The sequence below is a fragment of the Scyliorhinus torazame genome, chromosome 16 (genome assembly GCF_047496885.1).
Source record: "Scyliorhinus torazame isolate Kashiwa2021f chromosome 16, sScyTor2.1, whole genome shotgun sequence".
NCBI lineage: Eukaryota > Metazoa > Chordata > Chondrichthyes > Carcharhiniformes > Scyliorhinidae > Scyliorhinus > Scyliorhinus torazame.
Genome location: NC_092722.1, coordinates 107,340,305 through 107,367,532, shown reverse-complemented (window position 1 = coordinate 107,367,532; position 27,228 = coordinate 107,340,305). Strand labels below are relative to the sequence as shown.

The 27,228-nt window shown below is 45.0% G+C and overlaps 1 protein-coding gene across 6 annotated transcripts in view; it reads right to left on the bottom strand.

The window, feature by feature from the left end:
* The window catches only part of jmjd1cb (jumonji domain containing 1Cb), a 592,917-nt gene that overhangs the window by 135,244 nt on the left and 430,445 nt on the right, over window positions 1–27,228 (bottom strand). For 3 of the 6 annotated variants that reach the window (XM_072478811.1, XM_072478812.1, XM_072478817.1), the window contains one exon: window positions 3,639–3,752. In XM_072478811.1, the coding sequence (XP_072334912.1) occupies window positions 3,639–3,752 (114 nt within the window). Of the gene's footprint in view, window positions 1–3,638; window positions 3,753–19,533; window positions 19,771–19,849; window positions 20,084–27,228 lie in introns of those variants that run through there. The other 3 variants (XM_072478813.1, XM_072478815.1, XM_072478814.1) reach the window with 3 other exon arrangements.

The window sequence follows — 27,228 nt, the reverse complement described above, 5'->3', positions numbered from 1 at the left end:
AATCTTTACCCCTCTTTTTCATTCTACCCTTGATTTAGTATTTCTCTTGTGAACGACATATGCCTTTTCTTCCTTCTTGCTTCCTATACTCACTTTTACCCCATTTCGCGGTTATCATATTTCTTCTCCTCAATCTCAAGCTTCCTTTCTTAGCTTAATGAGATGAGAGTTTGGTTGACTTTTTCCACTCTCTCTCCTTGACAAGAACCTTGTTGAAAGATTTTTCTTTAAACATTTAAATAAAAATAATCAGTCATCTGAGGCCAGCAAAGAAAACCAGTAGTGTGACGCCAAGAAAGAGAGCAAGTCCATGGCCACCAAGAGGCAGAAAAGTGGTCTAATAGTTTGTGAGTAGAACTGGGGAATGCAGCTGTGCTGGGATCCCGTCCAAGTCTGCCATATGATGGATCCCTGCTAATGGGATGGATCAGCAAGATCAATGCTTACACATTTATCACAAATAATCAGATTCCCTAAGATGGCTTTCACTGGACATAATTGATGGGACAGCAAATATATTTGACAGGCACATTAAAGATTGATGCAATTCAGGTAAAGAAAAAGAGGGTCAAGTTAAGATATGCCATCTTTAGTATGGCTGTTTCCTTCTTTAACAACATTTTATACAAGGTCTACAGTTTCAGAATTACCCAAAATAATTACCCAATTATTTTGAGCACTCAACTTTTTGCCTTTTCCCTCTTCATTCCAAACACATGTTCATAATTAGATCACAAATTCTTCCACTATTACATTTTTAATGCTTTAGAGTACTATTATTCCACAAGAGTGTTGTTCAATGTTAGTCATTAGCCACGCAAGTATCTATTTCTGATTAATAAATACAAAATAAACACTGATGTTGGTCATTTGATCTCAAAACTCATTTGCATGGTGTAACCACATGGTCCTTAATCTTTTTGTACATTTGTTGGTATGATTGTAAGATGAAAAGCAGAATGTGCAAATATGTTGGAGGGGAAGAAAACTTAAGGAGGGTTTCAAATCGGGAATTTTGGGAGTGACGGATAAAATTATAGATAGCAACATGTTCAAGAACTCAGGGGAAAGGGAAACTGGAGCTAGGGCAATGATTGGTTTGGAGGTTTTTTTGAGAATTGGCACATAGACAGCAGTTTTGAAAGGGTGTGGGACAGTACCTGGAAGAGACGGGACTATTTATCATGTTGGTTTATATAAGACCAGGACAGTAGTTTAATGAGAATAGAGTCAAGGGAGCAGATGGCACTGTCATTGACAAAATAAGCTTGGAGGGGGAAATGTGGCAAAATATAAAACAAAGTTAAGTTCAGGGCTAGGATTGGGAGGGGGAGGCAAACAGGAGGTTTGGCTTGGTGGGCAAGGGAAAGCAGGGAAACAGTGGAGGCATCTTAATGGATGCTCTCAATCTTGGTGGACAAAGATACCCATGAGGTCTTGGCACTTGTTGGGAGCCAAGGGTGGAGGAGACAGGGGAGATCACTTTAAAGGAAATGGGTGATCATTCAGAAACAATGCCTGTGGTTGTCTTTGCATTCAGGATGATCCAAGAATACCAAGAACACTAGTGATATTTGACAGACGGGAATGAAGCCACTGGCAGTAGAACTTCATGTGGTCAAGCCAGGTATGATGATGAATATCTGGGCAGCACAGTGGTAAGCACAGTTGCTTCACAGCTCCAGGATCCCAGGTTCGATTCCCGGCTTGGATTACTGTCTGTGCGGAGTCTGCACGTTCTCCCTGTCTGCGTGGGTTTCCTCCGGGTGCTCTGGTTTCCTCCCACTGTCCAAAGGTATTCAGGTTAGGTGGATTGTCCATGCTAAATTGCCCTTAGTGTCCAAAAAGGTTAGGTGGAATTACTGGGTTATGAGGATGGGTTGGAAATGTGGGCTTGGGTGGGGTGCTCTTTCAAGGGCCGGTGCAACTCGATGGGCCGAATGGCCTCCTTCTGCACTGTATATTTTACGATTCTAAAATAGCTAAGCCAGTTGTACATCACTCACTCAAGACTGCAAAACCTGGGATTTGAGGCAGTGAAGTAAATATTTTGCTGTGATTAAAGACATGATGTGGAAATGACTGATAAAAATCAAAACCGTACAGAAGTATCATGGAAAATGGAGGGCATAAAACTAGGCAGTTTGCAGCATTAAAGTTCAAGTTAAGTCAGATGACAGAAGGCTTCTTTTTCTAATGTGGACACAGAAAATGTCATTGGGAAACAGGTAGAGAGGATGAGTTGTGAGAGATACACAGAAGTGATCAAACCACAGCAGTAAAGTGGCCATCAGTTGAGTGAAGTTTTAGTCAACATTTCATCAATAAATTCATGGATTACAAGGGTCTTGTTCCCCAGTAAATAGCTATTCTGAAAAGAAATTCTACAATGACCACCTGGTCATTATGATCGCCTGCTGAAGTTCAACCAGACGGTGATGGATGGGATGAGCTGGGTGAGAAAGAGGTTGGTGACGTAGCTCCCAATGTAAGTGCTTAGTTTGAAAAAAATGGAAGCTGCCCCAGCACATCTGCTGTTGCAACCCTCATCCATGCCTTTGTTACCAGCACACTTCTGGCTGGCCTCCCACAATCCACTCTCCTTAAACATAACATGGGGATGGTGCCGTTGGACTGGGGTGGGCACAGTAAGACGCCTTACTATACCAGGTTAAAGTCCAACAGGTTTATTTGAAATCACTAGCTTTCGAAGCGCAGCTCCTTCATCAGGTGAGTGAAGGAGCTGCACTCCGAAAGCTAGTGATTCCAAATAAACCTGTTGGACTTTAACCTGGGGTTGTAAGACTTCTTACTTAAACATAACATCATTCAAAACTCTATGTTTGCCGATCTACATTGGGCTCTGGTGAAATAATGCACTAATATTAAAATTCTGTCCTTACTTTCAAATCCCTCTAAGGTCTCGTCCCTCTCTAACACTAATCTCCCCCAGCTCCACAATCCTCTGAAATATCCGCACTCCTCTAATTCTGGCCGCTTTAGCATCCAGAATTTTAATTGCTCCACCACTGGTGACCATGGCTACCGTTGCCCAGGCCCCAAGCTCTGGAATACCACCGTCAAACTTTTCATGGGTTTACCTCCATTTCTTACTTTAGCATGCTAAAACCTATCTTCTTGATCAAGATGTTGGCCGTTTGCTCTAATATTACATTGTATGTTTGATAATGCTCCTGTGAACAAAGAACAAAGAAAGGTACAGCACAGGAACAGGCCCTTCGGCCCTCCAAGCCTGCACCGACCATGCTGCCCATCTAAACTAAAATCTTCTGCACTTCCGGGGTCCGAAAGAACAAAGAAAAGTACAAGAACAAAGAAACGTATAAGGGGCATGGAAAGTTACATGACATTAAAGGTTCTACATAAATACAAGGAGCTAGGAGATGTTGCTGATGAAAAGGCAACAATGGGTGTCTCAGTGAGTTTTTCAGCTCAGTCATCGACATTGCAATAAGATATTATCAGTTGTGGGTAACAATGTGGCTTTGGGGAATTTTTCTAGCTAAATCCAAATTTATAAAATGCTTAAATTCCATAAAGAAAAGTTGAAAGTTAATGATTAGACATAATATTTTTCAACATTACAAAAATTGTGATCACAATAATTGTTGTCCTACCTGGTAGAGCTGGAAGGCATTATCCCCAGGTATAAAATTCAGTTGTTTATCCACAAAGAATTCTATTGCAATTAATAAATGAAGCACAGCCTTTCCCACTACAGACTTGAATGTCTAAACAAAGAAAAACAAGGAAATAACTTAGTTGAAGCTTGATTGATTAAATGCAGAGAAATCTGAACATCATTTTTGTCAGAGATCCTGAAACTAGTGAAAGAATAGATCTGCCATTGGGGTAAATACAATGTAGATAGCCAACAAATGCACAAGGATCTGATCAAAATCGGATTTCAAGTTGGCTCAACATTAAAGCATGCATCTAATTATGCATTTTAAATTAATTGAATTCAAATGTCTTTCATTGTATTCTGCAAAAAGTCAAAGTCCACTTCTAAATTATTGAGATATGATAAAAGTTGAATTTTCGATTGGAACAGTTTCAAAACATAAGGTACATCTTCAATAAAAGTTTGCAAAATAATTTTATAAGAACAGAAAAACACAAATAGCGGGGAACACAAGATAGGGAAACAAAATTTCACTAAGTTATGGTACAGTATATCTATAATAAATACAGGAAAGAATATGAATCTTTCAAACTACTGCTGGACATAAAATATTAATACAAAATAGTACACAGTCCAAAGATTACATTGTGTGTTTGATAATGCTCCTGTGAAGGTGCATGGAAAGTTACATTACATTAAAAGTTCTACATAAATACAAGTTGTTGTCAATGGGGCAGTTAGGAGTTGTTGCTGATGAAAAGGCAACAATGGGTGTCTCAGTGAGAAGCATTAAGAAGCAATAAAACAAATGTACAGAGGACTCATCCTCAGTTCATGAACCTGGTTTGCATAGAGAAAAGCAATGTTGGTGAGTGCCACTGGTTCCTCGCCTTACCATGAGTTCTTGACTTTGGAAAAGGAGGAATAGTAGAGGAAAATGTTTATTAAGGGTTGGTTGGAGGGGGGAGCACTCTTGTTTCTCTTTTTCCTTCAGGATTTTCCTGTTCCACGCATTTTATTTTCTTATATTTATTAGCACAATTGAATTCTGCACTTTCCACACAGGATCAGGGAAAAACTACAACACAGAAGATGTTCAGTTTATAGACAAACATAGTGTCAACCTTGAAATGCCAAGTCACATAATTTGAACAAGAGGCTTTAAATAAAAACTCCAGTCTGTATTAAAATAATTCTTTAAATTTTAGCTAACCAAAAATGGGTAGCCTATGGCTCAAAATAAAGATTATTATGATTCTTTATGCCCAGGGCAGCACGGTGGCACAGTGGTTAGCATTGCTGCCTCACGGCATTGAGGTCCCAGGTTCGATCCCAGCTCTGGGTCACTGTCCGTGTGGAGTTTGCACATTCTCCCCTTGTTTGCATGAGTTTCGCCCCCACAACCCAAAGATGTACAGGGTAAGTGAATTGGCCACGCTAAATTGCCCCTTAATTGGAAAAAATGAATTGGGTACTCGAAAAAAATCTTTTTCTTTTTTAAATGATTCGTTATGCCCTGAACAACAAAAAGTTGAAATCATCTTTGTGAGCATCCTATCCAGCTGCATCACAGCTTGGTATGGCAACTGCTTGGTCTAAGATCGCGAGAAACTGCAGACTGTGGTGAACTCAGCCCTACGCACCACACAAGCTTGCCACCCTCACATAGATTCTGTATACACCCACCCCGCTGCCTCAGGAAGGCAGACAGCATTATCAGAGACCCGTCCCACCCAGGCATTTCCTTCTACCAGACCCTTCCATCAGCCAGAAGGTACAGAAGTCTGAAGACCCGCACATCCAGACATAGGAACAGTTTCTTCCCCACAGCTACAAGACTCCTCAACGACTTCACCTCGGACTGATCTGTTCCCTGTAAGAACACTATTCATGACGCCCTATGCTGCTCTTGTTCATGTATTTGCTTTGTTTGGCCCCTTGTTCCTCACTGTAACCAATTACTGTTTGTCGATATACCATTTGTCAATGTACTCTGCTGATTATTCTTTTTGTCTACTATGCACGTACTGTGTAGGTACGTTCCCTCAGCTGCAGAAAAATACTTTTCACTGTACGTCACTAGATGTGACAATAAATCAAATCAAATAAATCAAATCAAATCTTCCTGGAGACGTGGAAAATAATCTCATGCAGATCAAAACCCTGTTTCATTAAGGTAATGTTCTGTCCTTTTGTTGGAACATCCAACATTCAGACACAACAGAATGTTTTTTGGAAAAATTATCCAAATGAGGTGAATCAACCCCATTTTATTGAACGGCATCATCCTTTATACATCCTCAGTGCAAGCCCAAATGTCAGAAACACGATGTCTCCAGACAACAGTAAATCACCCAAACAGGTGATTTTGTTTCTTGTTCCTCCAGACGCAACACCATTGCTGCCATTTGTTCACAGTATGGACATAGCATTTGTTTGCTTGCCTCTTTGAACTGTCCCAAACACCAAAGGGGCAGGGAAAGTGAAAATTTGCAACTTTAAAATAATAGCAAAATGTCCAAACTTGAGCACACACACACACAATAGTTGCTGTTACTATTGAGAAGGAATTCGCACAGCAATGTAAATGGGGAAGGATTTTATAGGAACAGGAGGATCAGTGCATTATGAAACTGCTTCAGCTGAAGTAACTTCCATAAAATAAATGAGGTAGAAATCCATGATTCATTGAAAGCAACAATATTTTCACCTTTGAGTTGCACTTGTTTACAAAAAACTGCCTGATCACAAAAAAATGGAACTCTATTATTCATTCAGAGACCTGGAAAAAATTATGGCATGACAGAATTTAAACTAACAATGCAGGCACAGGAAGAATACTGTTTGTTCCAATCCAAGAACCAGGGAATTCTTACATCATCCCAAGAGTTACTTCTTAAGTACTTAACATGCTGTGGAACTTTCCTCAGAGCAATAACTTAGAATTGGCAACACAACAGCTTAGAGCATTGGAGGTTTTATATACTGTTCCATTAAATGGTAAGACGTGGGTGTGAAGGTTCAGAGGCATTTTCTTCAACAAACAGCTCAATGACAGTTTCGCGAAGCAGATGGCATCTCTTACAAATTTAAACCTAACACATTTACTGTCTGCTGTACTGAGCTAGTTGTGGTGTGCAATGATTGCATGTATTGTATTTATTTTTTCTCTTGATCTGCATTAAATTTATTCTTTAAAAAATTGACTTCCTCTTACACTGTAAACCTAGGCCACCATTGATGTTGCTCTCTCCCACTGTGCCTGAAACGTTACTGGCTCACATTCCACAGGTTCTTGATTTCATTTTAATTGCTCTGCCTTAAACAATCTTCAAAGCTTTCTCCGCATTTTAAAAATCTGAATTAACTTCTTGAAAGCTTTGCCTGTCATAACTCCACACTGCTTTTCCTTTAATAATCTTCACTGAAATCTTTAGTTCTCCCTAAGAGTTCCAAAATCTTTTCCTTCTACTGGCCTCCTTGATCCAGTGTCCTCCGCCATTGGTTAAATGTTCAACCTTTATCAGTCTCCAAACTAACTCCCCAATCCGCAGTGATACCTCTACCTCGGTCAATTGGCCTCCTGGTACTATTTATATATCCATCCTCACTCTTTCCTAGGCTGTCAACATTTTTCAGTTTCTCGAAACTCTGCATGCACTTCCTGCTACGGTCACAGTTACCCATCACAATGTGAAACCATCCCAGTTGTTATGAAACGCTGAAGTCACTGATTCAGCATGAATCAAATCACAGACAATCCATTAAAAATATTGCTTCTGCTGGTCATTTTCTCATACTTTTCTACGTACGAGATACTTTGGGAGACAAGGAGGAATTCAGGCATTCAATGCTGGGAGCTTCAGACCTGGACCCTGAGATTCATAGGCACTTTCCTTCATTTCCAGTTCCTTCCAAACAATTGAACTGAACAGGATGTTTGCAATCAGACTTGGCTTTAAAGGGAAATAAAAATTCTGTTGCAGCAGAATAATATTGCACATTACATCCAAACAATCTAGTACGAAATGCCTAAGGGATCATCGCCCAGGTTCTTAAATCAATTACTTCAACAAAGAAAATAAAACTGTAATTTTGTCCACTTGACTTAAAAGTTTGCTGAAGGCATGCATATTAAAGGACTCGAACTCAAATGCCACTCCAAGAGGATAAAGGATACCTATAAGACACCAGCAACAGTGGTAGTGTTCCTGCGTCTGCAACAGAGCAAGTTGATCAACGAATTATCTAGATATGTATCGTGGCCAAGTGCAAAACAAAGTTATCGGTCAGTATTTAGGTCTCTAATGATTTCAATCTTATTACAGTGTGATAATTATAATGACTTATGACAGGGATTCGCAAAGCCTTCCAGGGGATCTGCAGCAGGACCCTCACATTTGTACAATTTGAAAAATGCTGCAGAGTCCAATCAGAGGCTGGCTTCTGGAAAAGTGGGCTGACGGGCCAGGGCGGGTCTTGAAGCATGAAAGAGGGGTGAGTGTGTGAGAGGTATAGGTGTGTGAGTCAGTGAGGGAGCCGTTTGTGAGTGTGTTTGAGAGAGAGAGAGAGAGAGAGAGAGAGACTAACTGACTGACTTGGTGTGTGTGTAAGAGAGAGAGACTTGGTGTCTGTGAGAGAGAGAGAGAGACTTTGTGTGTGTGTGAGAGAGAGAGCGAGTGAGGCACGTGCTCATGTGAAAGAGAGGGAGAAATGTGTGTGTGTGAGGAAGGTGTGTGTGTGGGTGAGAGGTGAGTGTATGAGGGAGAGACGGTAAGTGTGAGGGAGAGACAGGAATGTGTCTGTGTGTGTGAGAGAGGTTGATATGCCATCAATAAACACAGGACGGGTGATGAACGTAACTGAGGCTTTAATACACTAAACAGCAAGCCTCCTGGCCTCTGATCCCGAACTGGATCGGGGGCCTTGACCTTCCGTCGTGATCACCTCAGTCCCGGCTGTGGTGTGGGCACCGGTGTCGAGACCTGCGCGTCCGGGAGCGTGTTGTCCTCTTCTTCACCCAGTTGTTGAATCGGTGGAGGGGGGTGCGGTGTATGGGCGGAGGTGGTGGTGATGGTCGCTGGGGAACCTGCAGGTGCCAAATCCCGAAGGGAGACTGTGTTCTGTAGCCCGTCCTGATGTGCCACGTAGGCATATTGCGGATTGGCATGGAGGAGCAGGACCTTCTCGACGAGGGGGTCTGATTTATGGCTCCTCGCATGCTTCCGGAGGAGGACGGGCCCTGGGACTGTCAGCCTGGACGGGAGCAAGACCCCGGAAGTGGACTTTCTGGGGAAGGCAAGCATAAGTTCGTGAGGAGTCTTGTTGGTGGCAGTACACAGGAGCGACTGGATGGAGTGGAGCGCATCGGATAGGACATCCTGCCAGCGGGAGACTGGGAGACTTCTAGATCATAGGGCCAGGTGGACGGCCTTCCAGACCATCGCGTTCTCCCTGTCCATTTCCCCGGGGGTTGTAGCTGGTCGTCCTGCTGGAGGCGATGCCCTTGCTGATCAGGAACTGACGCAACTCGTCGCTCATGAAGGAGGAACACCGATCGCTATGGATGTAGGTGGGCAACCCGAACAAGATGAAAAGACTGTGCAGGGCGTTGATGACGGTGGTTTGGGCTTCCTTTTCGACAGAGGAGTGCCGAATTTCAGAGGCATGGAGGGTACGGGAGAAGAAAGCCACGGGCCTGCCCGCCTGGTTGAGGGTAACGGCCAGAGCAAAGCCCAACAAATCGCTCTCCACCTGGAATGGAATGGACTCGTCCACAGCGTGCATCGCGGCTTTGGCAATATCTGCCTTGATGCGATTGAAGGCCAGTCGGGCCTCAGCCGTCAGGGGAAAAATGGTGGATTTGATAAGTGGACAGGCCTTGTCCGCATAATTGGGGCCCACTGGGAATAGTACGAAAAGAACCCCAGGCATCTCTTCAGGGCCTTGGCGCAGTGGAGGGGGAGATCCAGGAGGGGGCGCACCGGTCGGGGTCGGGCCCTAGGACTCAGTGTTCCACGACGTAGCCGAGGGTGGCTAGGCGGGTTGTGCGGAAAATGCATTTTTCCGTATTATAGGTGAGGTTCAGGGGTTTAGCGGTGTGGAGGAAGTGCCGGAGGTTTTCTTCATGGTCCCGCTGGTCATGGCCGCAGATGATGACATTGTCTAAGTACGGGAATGTGGCCCGCAGCCCGTACTGGTCAACCATTCGGTCCATTTCTCTTTGGAAGACCGAGACCCCATTGGTGGCGCCGAAGGGGACCCTGAGGAAGTGATAGAGGCGGCCATCTGCCTCGAAGGCAGTGTATTGGCGCTCCTCCGGGCGGATAGGGAGATGGTGGTACGCGGACTTCAAGTCAACTATGGAGAAGACTCGATACTGCGCAATCTGGTTGACCATGTCAGATATGCGGGGGAGGGGGTACGCATCGAGCTGCGTGTACCGGTTGATGGTCTGACTGTAATCGATGACCATCCGGTGCTTCTCCCCAGTCTTGACGACCACCACTTGGGCTCTCCAGAGGCTGGTACTAGCCTCAATGATCCCCTCTCGCAGCAGTCGCTGGACCTCAGACCTGATAAAGGCCCTGTCCCAGGCATGGTATCGGCTGCTCCTAGTAGCGGCGGGCTTACAGTCCGGGGTGAGGTTTGCGAAGAGCGAGGTTGGGGCGACCTTAAGGGTCGTGAGGCTACAGACGGTGAGGGGGGGGGGGCAGGGTTCCACCGAACTTTAAAGTAAGGCTTTGGAGGTGGCATTGGAAGTCGAGCGCCAGTAGTAGGGCAGCGCAGAGATGGGAAAAGACGTAGAGTTTGAAATAAGCGTACTCTCGTGACACAGTACCCCCGGATTTCTACTGTATGGGATCCGGAAGCCAAGGAGATTTTCTGGGTCGCGGGTAAAATTGGGAGGGAGCAGCACCTTACCGTATCTGGGTGTATGAAGCTGTCTGTGTTCCCGGAGTCGAAAAGCCAGGCCGTCTCGTGCCGGTTGATCCGGACGGTAATCATAGACTTCGTGTGGTGATGAGGACGGGACTGGTCGAGCGTGATGGAGGCGAGCTTCGGAAGGCAATTGGTAGGCCGGTCGGAGGTAGCGGCGGCCAGCATACGACCGGGTGAGCCGGTCTCCTGGGAGGCTGTGGAGTGGTCCCAAGATGGCGGCCCTCATGAGCCGCACGTGGCGGGAGGCATCGGCGATGGCGGCCCCCGTGGGTCAGGCATGGCGGGTGGAGAACACAATTGCGTTAAAGATGGGTCGCTCGTGGCGGCCGAAATTGAAGATGGCGGCGCCCATCAAAGATGGGTCGCACACGGCGGGTGGCGCGGCAGCTGGGGGCCGGCCCCGACAGGCAGCAGGTAGCGCTGCTGGGCCTGAAGTTTTAGGGAGAGATCGGGCCTGGCAGGCCTTTGCAAAGTGGCCCTTCCTCCCACACCCGTTGCAAGTCACGTTCCGTGCAGGGCAGCGTTGTCTGGGGTGATTACCCTGGCCGCAAAAGTAGCACCTCGGGCTGCGCGGCACAGGCTTGCGTCGCACCCGGGTCGGATGATGGCGGCGCCCACGAGGTCCACGAGGGTGCCGCGCGGTCGGAGGTGTAGGCCTCCATGTTCTGGGAGGCCACCTCCAGCGAGTTTGAGAGTTGCACTGTCTGTGGGAGGCCGCGTGTACCCCCTTCTAGTAATCGCTGGCGGATATTGTTTATTTTCATGCCTGCGACATAAGCGTCCCTGATCAGCAGCTCCGCGTGATGGGTAGCCGGTATCGCCTGGCAATCACAGTTCCGGCAGAGTACCCGCAGAGCACGCAGGAATTCTGCTAGTGATTCCCCAGGGCATTGTCGTCTCGTGGCAAGGAGGTGCCTAGCATACACCTCGTTAACGGACTTCACATATTGTCCCTTCAGCAGCATTATTGCCTCCGCATACGAGGGGGCATCCCTGATGAGAAGAAAGACTCGTGGGCTCACCCGTGCGTGGAGGATCTGCTTCTTCTGGAGGTCTGTGAAGTCTTCGGTGAAGGATCCGAGGTACGCTTCGAAGCAGCTTAGCCAGTGCTCGAATGTTTCCGTCGCGTCGGCTGCCTGTGGGTCCAGCTCCAGGCGATCAGGCTTGGGTGATGAGTTCATCTTAGAAGTTCAGTGTATTAAATTGATATGCCTTCAATAAACACATGATGAGTGATGAACGTAACTGAGGCTTTAATACACTAAACAGCAAGCCTCCTGGCCTCTGATCCCAAACTGGATCGGAGGCGGAGATGAGCCACCTTTATACATGAGCCCGAGGGGAGGAGCCACAGGCAGAGCCAGCCGGGACAAGCCCAGGCATGTAATAACACAATACAATGCAACAGTGGTTTACCACAGAGGTGCAGGTGTCCGAAATAAGTATCAACTTTCCAGCATCACTCCTCCCATTAAAAATGACAAAAGGGAGGGTGGCAGTTGTTAGCACTGCTGACTCACGGCACCAAGGCCCCGGGTCACTGTCCGTGTGGAGTTTGCACATTCTCCCCCTGACTGTGTGAGTCTCACCCCCACATCCCAGAAATTGGTGGTTAGCACTGTTGCTTCAAGCACCAGGGACCCAAGTTCGATTCCTGGCCAAGGTCACTGTCTGTGTGGGATTTGCACATTCTCCCCGTGTCTGCATGGGTCTCACCCCCAGTTACCAAAAAGTGGTGGTTAGCACTGTTGCTTCACAGCACCAGGGTCCCAGATTCGATTACCGGCTTGGGTCACTGTCGGTGCGGAGTCTGCACATTCTCCCCGTGTCTGCGTAGGTTTCCTCCGGGTGCTCCGGTTTCCTCCCACAAGTCCCGAAAGACATGCTGTTCGGTGAACTGGACATTCTGACTTCTCCCTCTGTGCACCCGAACAGGCGCCGGAGTGTGGCGGTTAGGGGATTTTCACAGTAACTTCATTGCAGTGTTAATGTAAGCCTACTTGTGACAATAATAAAGATTATTATTATTATTAAAAGATGTGCAGTGTAGGTGGATTGGCCACTCTAAAAATTCCCCCTTAATTGGAAAAAAAAGATTTAGATACTCTAAATTTATTTATTTTCTAATTGACAAAAGACGACTTCATTTTTTAAAGTAAGAAAACTTTTCAGATTACCTACTCCTAAAGTGAGTACTACTTCCAGGGGTTAATGTTAATTGGCCATGGGAGGGTGGCTTGGCCAGGAGTTAATGTGAGGGTGCCATGTAGCTGGTGAATGTATTTGTGACTGTGTGCCTCTTCCTCATCCCTAATATATGCATAGGTAGAGCTAGAAAAGATTTATTTAGTTTTGATTTCTGTGTTCGCACCTATTTGACATTGAGAATGCTTGGGGTTCCCCGATGCACTTGAGTTGAGAGGTCACTCGCTGCTTCACGTTCGAAAGGTATTGCTAAATTAAATAAAAACAGCATCAGCCTACTTTCAAAAAGGATTGAAAATAGGCGGTATGGTGGTGCAGTGGTTAGCACTGCTGCCTCACGGCACTAAGGACCCGGGTTCAATTGCAGCCCCGGGTCACTGCCCATGTGGAGTTTGCACATTCTTTCTGTGTCTGTGTGGGTCTCACCCCCACAACCCAAAGAATTGCAGGATAAGTCGATTGGCCACACTAAATTGCCCCTTAAATGGAAAAAAGGATTGAAAAAGAAGATTCAAGTTTTAAGAAAAACCTGGTAGCTCTAGATTTTAAGGTTTCTTACCATTCTACACCCAATAAAATAGAGCTCTTTTGAATTACTTCGACAGTTTGGTCATCTGTCCTGCACAATGAAAACTTTCACAACCACCACACATTGCTTTTCATAATGGATCTAAGGTTCTCAATGTGGCCTGTTAAAAGCCAACCAATGCTTTGTGTGCCCTTAGAGGTTTCAGTTTTTAAAAACCTAAACCATCCTTCTGCAACAAGCCCTCAAATTGGCAGAACTTAGTCAATCCATGGACAGAATACATGTTGACAGCTGCCAAGAGAGACCGTGTTTAAATTGCACTGTTACCTCCAAGGTTCCAGACAAAACCACTTACTCAGTTATGTTCAGTTTCTCCAGACAGCACCACCCAATGTATAATATCCCACCAATGTCAAGCAAACCAGCAGCAAGTGCAGTGTGAAATAATTTCTGTTCAAAATTTTGACGGAAGAACTAATACTTATTTTAATGTTCAATTGAATTATCATTTTATCAGTTTATCAACTATTTATCATTCGAGTGGAAAGATTATAAACTAATTCAAAGAACTTTTACTCTAAATAGATATAAGTTCTCAATCAGTAAAATAAAATTGAGAATGAACTCTCAGGGGCATTGATAAATCTTTACGTGAAGTTAAATATCCAAAGCAACTGAGCCTGCTCTACACAATGTCCACGCCCTTTCCTTCAGATTTTTTGTGATAGTCATAAGTTTTTAAATTTATATTTATTTCAATACTCAAACTTTAATAGCATTAGTGCAGCATAATGTAGAAACAAAACCACAGGGAGAAAATCCTAACTTGAGAATGATTTTCCCAACTTTAAACAAAGGCCATAAATTATTTAGTCCTCTTCCTCCCTTTCCTGCTTCGAAGGAGGATAGAGTTGCATCCAGAGATGCTATCGCATTCCACTTCAGTTTCAATCCCAAAGTCTTCTGCCATTATACCACAATCCCCCTGTGTTCAACCATCTTTACATACAAACAAAGATAAAGGGCATGATTTACCAGCTGTTCACACAGGCGGGAAATTCTGGTCGCACGCCAGCGGACGGGTTTCCCATTGGCGAGGGGTGCTATCAACGGGAAATCCCGTTGACAACGGCGGGACCGAAAAATCCCGCTCAAAGAATGCCACTTACACCTAGTTTATTCCTAAAAGTTATCTAATTTCTTGTGACTCAACATTGTTTTTTTTATTTAATCTGTTTTCTCCCACTTTTGTCACCATCTTTCCTGAGGCACCCTTGCTCAGGTAACTTCAATGTCTGAGACTTAATCCTTTAAATTGTATCAAAACAGGATGGGATTTATAATGGACTGTGTTGGACATTCTGAAACTGGTCCCAGAGATTTATTCATAAAACAAACTGTACTGAAGATGATAAATACCTGAAACATTTACTTATTTATTTTCTCCATAGGTGCTGACAGGCATTTTCAATTTTTTACCCCTCAAGATTCTCTTACCCAATATATTCCTGTGTTTTAAAAAAAAGTCATACAAGTGGAGATAAAGGTAGCGCAAGTCACACATTATTGAATAAAAGCAAATTACTGCGGATGCTGGAATTTGAAACCAAAGAGAAAATGCTGGAAAATCTCAGCAGGTCTGGCAGCATCTGTGGGGAGAGAAAAGAGCTAACGTTTCAAGTCCAGATGACCCTTTGTCAAAGCTTTAAGCCAGAGAGTGGGAAATATTTATACTGTGGAGTGAGAATGAAAGATGAGTCATAGCCACAGAAACCCAGGGAAACGGGGTCCTAATAGCCCAGAAGCCACAGGGAAAGTGTGCTAATGGCAGTCCCTAGAGAGAACAAAAGGTATGAAAGGCCAAACAGCAGAAAAACTAACATCTGAGGGTAAACTGTGACAGATGTAGATCTGATGTGGAAATGCCGGCGTTGGACTGTGGTGAGCACAGTACGAAGTCTTACAACACCAGGTTAAAGTCCAACAGGTTTGTTTCGATGTCACTAGCTTTCGGAGCGCTGCTCCTTCCTCAGGTGAATGAAGGGGTATATTCCAGAAACACATATATAGACAAATTCGGAGCAGCGTTCCGAAAGCTAGTGACATCGAAACAAACCTGTTGGACGTTAACCTGGTGTTGTAAGACTTCGTACAGATGTAGATGTGGGGGAAGCAAAGGGGAGAAAGGGGAAGGAAAGGTGGATAAGATGGGGGGAAGAATTACATTTATATACAGAAAGACAAGAAAAAAGGAAATGGTAAAAGACAGTTAAAATGAAATGGGTTGAAAACAAATGGATCGAGGTGGGGTGGAGCTAATCACCTGAAGTTGTTGAATTCGATGTTGAGACCGGAAGGCTGCCGCGTGCCTAACCCGAAGATGAGATGTTGTTCCTCCAGTTTGCGTTGAGCGTCACTGGAACATTGCAGCAGGCCAAGGACAGACATGTGGGCATGGGAGCAGGGTCCTGTGTTAAAATGGCAAGCAACAGGAAGGTCAGGGTCCTGAATGCGCACAGACCGAAGGTGCTCAGCAAAGCGATCACCCAGTCTTCGTTTGGTCTCTCCGATATAGAGGACAGCCATGATGTGGAGATGCCGGCGTTGGACAGGGGTGAGCACAGTAAGAAATCTTACAACACCAGGTTAAAGTCCAACAGGTTTGTTTCGAATCACTAGCTTTCGGAGCACTGCTCCTTCCTCAGGTCCTGAGGAAGGAGCAGTGCTCCGAAAGCTAGTGATTTGAAACAAACCTGTTGGACTTTAACCTGGTGTTGTAACACTTTTTACGATATAGAGGAGACCACATTGGGAGCAGCGAATGCAATAGACCAGATTGAAAGAGGTACAAGTGAAATGCTGCTTAACTGGAATGAGTGTTTTGGGCCTGGGATGTTCAGCATGGAAGAGGTAAAGGGGCAGGTGTTACACCTTCTGCGATTGCATGGGAAGGTGACATGGGTGATGGGAGAGATGTTGGGTATGGTGGAGGAATGGACTTATTGATGTATCTGTGAAATAATGTAATACACAGGCCAATTTTGATGAGGTGCAATCTGCCACTTGTAAATAAATGTTATATTTTAATCTTGAAAGTTAAATGCACAAAAGTTTATATTCTCAAGAAATGGTACACTGAATTAGGAAATAATGCACAAAATTGGGGATGGCACAGTGGCTAGTACTGCTGCCTCACAGCTCCAGGGACCCGGGTTCAATTCTAACCTTGGATGACTGTGTTTGTGGAGTTTGTACATTCTCCGCGTGTCTGCGGGTGTTTCCTCCAGATACTCCGGTTTCTTCCCACAGTCTAAAGATGTGTAGGTTAGGTGGATTGGCCTTGCTAAATTACCCCTCAGTGTCCGAAGGTTAGGTGGGGTTACAGGGATTGGGCGGGGGAGTGAACCTAGGTAGGGAGCTCTTGCACAGGATCGTTGTAGACCCGATGGGCTGAATGGCCCCCTTCTGCATTGTAGGGATTCTATGATTAAATTATCAAGATGATTCCTTGAACATTAGTACACCACAATCATCATTTAATTATTGATAATGCAAAATTACTATGTGATTTTAAATTCATAAACAAAAATATTGCTCAAAGACAATAGAGGGCCTTCTGGATGTCACAGAGCAGCGAAATAACACAGTTGTCATTTGAGCAGCTGTACAATTGCAACTGTTTGCCAAGTGATCAGGTTTCTCAGGTTCATTACTGCATCTATATGTATTCTTAGGTTGATTGAACGTACCAATACCGTGGCACTCAAACAGAGGGGGACCCACAACTGTAGCTTTTCTTTTTGGCAATGTGCCATGAGTTCCCATTGCATCTGTTGAAAGGCCAGTAAGATAGTGAAAAACACAGGTGCCGATCAACAACCACAGTTCTTGCAATACATGAGAAGCTGGGGCCTGGACACTGCTAAAGGCACAGAGTTTGACTTTTAAGCTGGTTTACAATAATAGAAGTACCATGTCCAATGATACATGATACAACGCCTGCAAAGAGAAATTGTTGGGTGTGCTGCACAGTGCATTTTAAAATGCACTGATTTTTTTTTTTAAACCCTCAAAAGGAATGAAGACAATTTAATTGAATCAAATGAAATGTCAGACAGCTCCATCTAAATGGAAAAGTGCTTACATTTATAAAAACAAACAATGCTGGAAAAACTCAGCAGGTCTGGCAGCATTCGTGGAGAGAGAAACAGAGTTAATGTTTTGAGTCTTTACGACTCTTCTGCAGAGCCATACGGACTCAAAACATTAACTCTGTTTCTCTCTTACTAGATGATGCCAGACCTGCTGAGTTTTTCCAGCATTTTCTGTTTTTATTTCAGATTTCCAGCATCCGTAGTATTTTATTTTGCTTACATTTATTGTTCAACTTAATTAAAAACCTGTATTCCTGGATTTGAGCAGGACCTTATTTTAGTGTTCAAGACTTGGTAAGGATAAATCAACAACTTGGTTCTTTTCTGCTTCCTCTCAACGATGCTAATTTTACAGTCACTGGCAATGCTTGCCCAAACAGGTGAGGGTTATGACACTGAAGCCTTACCCTGCCTTTACCTGACAGGCGCAGTTTTACTTTCTAACCAGAGATCAGTCCCCCCCACTCCCCCCAATCACCCCAACCATGAATCTTAAGATCAGTTGTTGTATCCTTACTGCTAACTGAGCAAAGGCCACCCAACTCACAACAGATTAGAAATTGCTACTGGGACTCATTTTGGTGGATTGTTTCCACATTGGGCACAATGTTTATAATCTGAGTTTGAGAATTTGGACATCATCAAGGGGATTTGAAATGAAAATATTCTACTGGCATTTATATATTTCACTCAATGTGAAATTGGCAACTTCGCATTGCATAGAATTTACAAAATGTCATCATGTGCTACAACACAATCAGATGCAGTGACATAACTATCTTCTACTATACTAAATCCTTCACAGCTGTCCACATCATCAGATATCCATACTTCAGCAGGGTACACGCTGTGATAGCCTGAGCTGTATATCAAATCTACAATAAATATTGCACAAGGGAGCGTAATAAAATGTAAAGAAAGCTGCTTGAATTCAGACAGAATTTAGCTGTCCAGTTTCAAAGTAATTTAACAGATATATCCATTGTCGAAGATAAATTATTAGGCTACCAGCTGACTAATGTTAAAAAGATGTATAATCTGGATGTACAACTGCACAACAAGATTAAACAGTAACTACAATACTGTAACACAATAAAGGTGGCCATCGATAAAACAATGAAGAAAATGTTTCCAACCTATAAATACATGAAGCTAGCACAGCTGCTAATAGTTGAACAACTGGGACGAGTTTGAACCTGTCTACACACAGTTCTATTAATAACAAGATCTTGGTGGGGTCCCTCCCCAGAATGCATCACTGTCATAATGTTAAGCCAGCCAGACACCCAGATTTGCAAGACTTCTACATTCTTTGTAGCCTACACGATACTTTGACTACGGAAATGTCTGCAACAACTGTATCCTGTTTTGGGCTTGGTGCAGTACCACATTCCATTCACACGAAAACAGGAAAACAGATGAGTTCTTACTGGAAAATCTTCATATTTAAAATCAAATGTTCCAAGCAAATGACAACACTGATTTAATTGTAAAGTTACAAACCAGAAGGTTAAATAAATATTGCAACTTTATGTAAAATATGGATCAATTATAGTAGTCAACTATACACCTTTGTAAAGGAAAACTTATGACATGTCTATTCCCGAAACAACTTTATTACACATACCAAATATTATCCTATATAGAGGATTATAAGTTACAAATATCTTTGTGCAGTGTCTGTTGCGTTATATATTGATAGAAATTATAAAAAAAAGTTATCTCCACTACAAGCCTCGTCACAGCAATCAATTCTCATTATGCAGACATGTTGGAATGTCAAAGTCCAGCTGTCCACCCATTCAGTCACCACATGCAAGAAAGCGAGGTTCCGCTTCAATAATTTACACGCGTATAGAAAACTGTACTTCCTTTGTTATCTCTTATTACACATGTTAAATATCTCTGCTTTTATTTTATATTTGATTAATAATTCTTTATCCCAATATAATTAACTCGGTTGTGTGCACAAGGCGATCGACGCAGTTAAAATAAATCAACCTCACCCAGACGATTTGTGTTCAACACGACTTTAAAAAAAGGCTCACGTTACCCACCTAACGCTGCACTCCAAGCCCTGCAAGCCAGGAACAAAATCCGAAAACTAAACTGATCTCCAAGATTCCTCTCGTATCTACAGCCAATATGCAGTCTAGCTGTCCACGATTACACAGGCCGATATTTAGCCTGCGGATGGTAGACTTCCGATCAGAACATGTTCACTCGCGGAGTCGGTGAGCCATTTCTGGTCAAAGAGAAACAAAAACAAGGCGACGCGTTACACTCCAGCCATGCGGCAACTAACAGCCCCAACATATGAAAACTATTTTTTTAAATATAAAAATCGGATCTTTGAAAGGCGATGGCGAGTACCTCAGTTGTCTCTTTCTCTCCCTCAAAGGCTGAATGCGGAGTGTGAAGGGGCGGATCACTGATCTCCCTTTGTCATCATTACGTACTGTTAACGAATGAGAAACCCCGCAACTGCTACACTCACTGTAAAGATCTAGGTCACGAACATTACAATGCGATTGGCTATCTAACCAGCTGTCCAAAACAGACACGCGAAAACAAGCAACAGCCTGTTCTGTCCCATAAGTAGTACTTTGGGACTTGAAGGAAATTTTCAAAGCCGACTGCACATGGGCACGAGTAATTTCTCCTTGTACCGATGCTCGAACGAAGCGGAAAAGGGCGGTGCTTCGAACTAAACCCAAGTCACAGGTGGCAACAGTCACTTACAGCATGAGTCATCTACTGATTACTCATTGTCGAACTTTCAGACAACAGACAAAACCCAGATTATTAACGTTGACAATTTTCGATTGGTTTCGTTGTAATATTTCACTTTCCACACTTTTTGGAGAGACAATTTGTCATGATATGCAGACACACCCATAATGATAGACAGACAAGCAGCAAATAGACACAGAGAACAGGACATGGCCAATAATCAGGCAGGACACTCAGGGGTGGGATCTGACTATAAAACACAGGAGGCACTCACACTCTGCCTCTTTCCACTGAACATCTAGAGAGTCAGTCAAGGGTGTTGTTACAATCTCACACCTCCACCACGTGGCTAAGAGCTAGTCTGGTTCAGTCAGACAGAGTAACCACACTTAAGTTAGCAGAGAGCCGAAATCACAAAGAACTGTGCTAACTGCTATTAGTTCAATAAACCTGATTGAACAAACTTCAAAGTCTGGAGTATCTTTCTGATCTAAGCTGCATCCAGTTGCAGCCAGTGTTAGACCAGTGTACCTAACACGACATGATATCAGGAGACTACTAATTTAAGGTGGCTTACCTCAATCCGTTCCGTGACGACCAGCAAATATATCCCGGCACCATGGAGAAGATTCAGGCTCCTCACCAGCTCAGGACCTCTGGCAATCTCAATGCCAACTGGCAGACATTCAAGCAAAAGTTTCTGCTGTACATCGAAGCCTCAGACCTCGAGGGTGCGTCTGATGCAAGAAAGATCGTGCTTCTCCTCTCAACAGCGGGTGATCAAGCCATCAAACTCTTCAACTCGTTTAACTTCACCGAAGGCCAGGACAAGACAAAGTTTCAGACCATCCTGGACAATTTCGATAGTCACTGAAGTGGACACCAATGAAATCTTCGAGCACTACATATTCAAACAACGTCTTCAAGGCAAAGATGAATCGGTATTCCTAATACAAATAGGCTGAAAATGAGAAACTTGCCTCCCACGAGGCAGTGAGTGTGCAGGCCATTTCCTGGATGCAGCGCCTCAGCATTGAAGACAGCGGCCATCTCGCGCGCTTTTCCTGGAGCCCCACGCGTGTGTGATACGAACAGGATAACGAAGCGGTCGACACCCACACCGCGCAGGTGCAGACGTCTGCCGACCACACTGCGCATGTGCAACGACATACACCACGTCACAACGCTGTCATGACGTGCCCGAACTGTGGCAACGGCCACTTAAAGGGACACTGCCCTGCAAGAGGCAGGCTATGTTTAAACTGCAGGAAGCCTGGACACTATGCAGCCTTGTGCAGATCTGCACCACCAGTCAGAGGCCAGCGCTCCCAATTCCGACGATGGCGTGTCCAGAATGTGCAAGGCGATTACAGGATTCTGATCCTGGCAGTACAATGGATCCAGAGGACGAGTGCCTGGAGTCCGAGTGGTCATCATTACCACATGTGAACATGCCACACTTAACTCATCTCGCATTCAGTCTATCCTCGCTGTGGATTCGGAAGACGAATGGCGTGTGGTGATGCAGGTCAACCACTGCTCCATCCAGTTCAAGCTGGACACAGGTGCTTCTGCCAACCTCCTCTCACAGGCAGACTTCAAACGCATCAAGAAGCGCCCCCCCCCCCCCCCCTCACCCCCACCCCCCCAGCAGCCTGCCAGCTCATGGAGTATAATGGTAATGCCATCACGGCACTGGGGTCCTGCAATCTACTCAACTCCAACCAGCGTACCCATGCCCGGCTAAGGTTTGAAATTGTCAAGCCGGACAGGGCATCCCTACTGGGCGTGCATGCCTGCAAAAAGCTAAACCTGGTGCAGCGGGTTTATCCAACGACATCCTCCAACGTGGATCTTCAAGCTGGCATTGACGGCATCCTCGTTCAGTATCCAGATGTGTTTGACGGGATGGGCACTTTGCCATATCGGTACAAGATCCTACTGCGACCTAATGCCAAGCCAGTGGTCTATGCACCACGCTGGGTCCCGGCTCCATTGAAGGAGCGCCTGAAGGAACAGCTAAAGGAGCTGCAGCAGCAGGGGATCATTTCCAGGGTAACCAAACCGACTGACTTGGTCAACTCGATGGTGGTGGTTAAAAAACCCTCTGGAGACCTGCGCATCTGCATTGATCCCAAGGATCTCAACCAGAATATAATGCGTGAACACTACCCCATCCCGAAGCAGGAGGAACTCACCAGTGAGATGGCACATGCACGGGTTTTTCACGAAGTTAGATGCGTCACATGGATTCTGGCAAATCCAGCTGGATGAGTCCAGCAGAAGGCTCTGCACCTTCAACACACCATTTGGCAGGTAATGCGATAACCCTATGCCGTTCGGCATCGTCTCGGCATCGGAGATATTTCATCGCATCATGGAGCAGATGATGGAGGGCATCGAAGGGGTTCGTGTGTACGTGGACGACGTCATCATATGGTCCACGACCCCTGAGGAGCATGTTTCCCATCTCCAGCAGGTATTCCGCCATGTCTACGTCAATGGCCTGAAGCTGAACAGGGCCAAATGTTGCTTTGGCATGTCGACACTGAAGTTCCTAGGAGACCAGATCTCTCAGCAGGGCGTGTGCCCCGACACAGACAAGGTCAAGGCCATCGCAGGCATGAAGGTCCCGGAAGACAAGAAGGCAGTATTGCGCTTCCTGGGCATGGTCAATTTTCTGGGCAGGTTCATCCCAAACATGGCCTCACACACCACTGACCTAGTGAAGAAGTCCACTGCCTTCGAGAGGAAGGCGGCCCATCAGGCAGAGTGGTTGGAGCTGAAAGCCAAGCTCACCACTGCACCCGTATTGGCATTTTTCGACCCAGACAGGGAAACGAAAAACTCGACAGATGCGAGCCAGGACCATCAGTGCGGTCCTGCTGCAACGTGATGACATTTCATCCTGGGCACCGGTTGCCTACGTATCAAGGTCAATGACGCCCACCGTACAAAGGTATGCACAAATCGAGAAGGAATGCCTGGGCCTTCTCACTGGCATTCTCAAGTTTCACGACTATGTCTATGGCCTGCCGACATTCACAGTCGAGATGGATCACAGGCCCCTGGTCCACATTATCCACAAGGACCTGAACGACATGACGCCTTGGTTGCAGCGCATCCTCCTCAAACTCAGAAGGTACGACTTTGACCTGGTCTACACGCCTGGCAAGGAGCTCATCATTGCCGATACACTGAGCCACTCCATCACCGTGCCTCGTCAACCACTGAACGTCATCCGGCAAATTGAGTCACAGGTTGAGTCACAGGTGCAGCTGTGTGCTAGCACCCTCCCGACATCTGATGAGAAGGTGATTCGTATCCCTGAGGAGACAGTCAAAGACCCCCTCTTGCAGCGTGTTATGTAACACCTTGCCAATGGTTGGCAAAAAGGGCAGTGCCCTCAATTTTTCAATGTAAAGGACGACCTGACGGTGGTTGATCGTATTCTCCTCAAACTGGACCGGATTGTAATTCCACACAGTCTCCAGAGCTTAGTGCTTCGTCAAATCCATGAGGGCCACCTGGGTGTGGAAATGTTCAGATGCAGAGCCAGGCAGGCTGTCTACTGGACCGGGATCATCCAGGACCTCGCGAACATGGTCCTTAACTGTGCGACCTGTCAGCGCTTACAGCCAGCGCAGAGTAAGAAGACACTTCAGCAGCATGAAATCAAAACCTCTCCGTGGTCCAAGGTTGGCATCGACCACTTTCATGCAAATGGTCGTGATTACGTGTTAATCATTGATTACTTTTCCAATTACGCTGAAGTCGTGAAGCTCTCAGACCCCACATCTCGGACCGTCATCAAGGCCTGTAAGGAGACGTTCTCCAGGCATGGTATCCCACTCACTGTCATGAGTGACAATGGCCCGTGCTTCAGCAGCCATGAATGGTCTCGGTTTGCCCAGTCGCATCAGTTCAAACACGTCACTTCCAGCCCACACTATCCGCAGTCAAACGGAAAAGTTGAGAAAGGGGTACACATAGTGAAGCAGCTCACCTGCAAGGCCGCGGATTCTGTGTCTGACATTCACCTTGCGCTGCTTGCGTACAGGGCAACCCCACTGTCCACTGGCATGTCGCCAGCTCAACTCCTGATGAACAGGGACCTGTGAACGACACTTCCAGCCATACACGTGCCCGAGCTGGATCACCTCCCGGTGCTGCAGAAGGTGCAGCAACTCCAAGACCGGCAGAAACAGGGCTATGGTGCTCATGCTACCGATTTGCCCGTGTTATCCCCGTCAGACACTGTTCGGGTCAAGATCCCTGATGGAGGCTGGTCAGCCTCAGCTGTCGTTGTTCGACAGGCTGCCCACTGTCCGTATGTTGTGCATCTGGCTGATGGTTCTGTTGTGCGACGAAACAGATGGGCACTGCGCAAAGTTGCCGGCCCACAACCACATTCTTCTCCGTTTCCTGCTCTTGTTTTGTCACCTCCTGATACCTCGACTCACGACGCCACCAGTCAGGCTTCAATCCCGCCCATCAAGGCGCTGTCGTCAGACGCAAGCCACAGAGACTGGACTTATGAACATTTGTTCTGTTTGCTATGTTCTGTGTTCTCGCATTAGACAGCTGTTTTCACATGTACATATGTTCACATCCATTGCATGTACATATGTTAATATTGGCCTATTCTTGTAAATACATTCACATATGTCATCCAAACATAAAAAAAGGGGAGATGTCATGGTATGCAGACACACACATAATGATATGCAGACAAGCAGCTAATGGACACAGAGAACAGGACATGACCAATACGCAGGCAGGACACGCGGGTGGGATCTGACTATAAAAGACACGAGGCACTCACACTCCGCCTCTTTCCACTGACGAACATCTAGAGAGTCAGTCAAGGGTGTTGTTACAATCTCTCAACTCCACCATGTGGCTAAGAGCTAGTCCGGTTCAGTTAGACAGAGTAACCACACTTAAGTTAGCAGAGAGCCAAAATCACAGAGAACTGTGCTAACTGTGCTATTAGTTCAATAAACCTGATTGAGCTAACTTCAAGGTCTGGAGTATCTTTCTGATCTAAGCTGCATCCAGTTGCAGCTAGTGTTAGACCAGTGGACCTAACACGACACAATTAACATGCTTTTTCCCTTTACAGTGTTTAAAAAAAAAAAATTTATGGGATGTGGGCATCGCTGGTTAGGCCAGAATTTGTTTCCCATCTCTAATTGCCCTCCAGAAGGCAGCGGTGAGCTGCCTTCCAGAATTGCTGCAATCCCTTGGGATATCAGTACATGTACTGTGCTTCAGGGAGGGAGTTCCCGGATTTTGACCCAGTGATAGTGAAGGGTGCATTTCCAAGGCGGCGAGGGATCTTCCAGGTGATGGTGTTCCCATGCATCCGCTACCCTTGTCCTTCCAGGTGGTAGTGGTCGTGGGTTTGGAAAGGTGCTGTCTATGAGTCTTGGTGAGTTGCTGTAGTGGGTCTCCTAGATGGTACACTCTGCTGCTACTGTGCATTAGTGGTGGGGGGAGTGAATGTTTGTGGAACGGGTGCCTATCAAGCGGGCCGCTTTGTCCTGGATGGTGCCGAGCTTCTCAAGTACTGTTGGAGCTGCCAGACCTACTGTGAATTATCTTTTTGTTTCAGATTTCCAGTTTTGTTTTCACAAATTACTACTAGGGTGGAAGGGAGAGGAGCCCAATTGATGTAATCCAATCCAGACCAGGGAAGTTGTTCGCTTTTTCGACACGGTCACTGAACAATTGTTTTTACATCAATCCAGTGCCAATTTTTAATGTCAAACTCTTCTCCCTGAATCAAATATAATTACAATTCAAACTAAAAGCACACCTTTACAGATTTATGTGAGTATAGCAATAATTGTCAGCATTGCATATCATAGCTTGCTCCAAGCAATAAACACCGACAATTAACAATAAAAACAGAAAATACTGCACCACACAGCTGGCCAGTCAGCAACTGTGGAGACAGCAGATAAGTTAAAATTTCAAATCCAAACATTAACTTATCTGTTCTTGCCAAAGGTGTCAACTGACCTGCTCAGTATGCAATATATTGTTTTTAGTTGTATAATTGCAGCGTTATTTAATTGTAATGAAGTGATGCTTGCAGAGTTGTATTTTATTCATCAGTGTGTGGAAGGATCAGAATTAAAACATGGTCTAGAATGGAAGGAAGAAAAAACAGATTCAGCCCTAATGAAAACTGATGCTTGTACAGTATTCACTTATGATGATCCGGCATAACTTGACCCTTTTTAAATGGACATCTGTCCATGCTGAAAAACGAGCAGAGATTGTGTGACAACAGTTCCATACCATAAAACTAAACAGAGCGGTCTTTGTCTGTATGTCTCCACCAGTCCTCCATGAGATCAAGAGCCCACAATACTCCGTATTAACAAACACTCCATGACCTTGAATTACAAATTTGGCAAACTGCCAGGAAATGGTTATGGCGATAGTGCATAATTAAATTCTGCTGGATTAACACAGGCAAATCTGTTTATAGCAGGAAATCCATTATCTGCTATAATTATTAAATTAATTCATACATTAAGATAAATCGTTAATTCTAATGAACTGTAGCGTTATGAGTTAACTTGACTAATATATTCCACAGATGTAATGAAGCATTTCTGTATAAGATTTGTCTGAGTCAGTGCAGCATAGTTAACACACAGAGACTATGCCAAATAAAAGTTGAAGTTTAATCAAGTAGTCGGCATAAACAAGAAAGCTTAAAGCTTCGAGTGAGTAAAGGCCTTGAAAATGCAGAATCCCATTTAAGAAAAATGTCAGGCAAGTCTATTGGTTTTTAAGTTTAGTAGATTCGGTCTTCTCGGATTATAAACTTAACCTTTTAAAAATAAATTTAGAGTACCCAATTAATTATTTTTCCAATTAAGGGGCAATTTAACGTTGTCAATCCACCTAACCTCCAGTTATAGCTCCTGGAAGCTCAAGTTTCAGAGCTGGAGACTCTGGAGCATCCGCAAGTCGGAGAGTATCGTGAAATGAAAAATGAA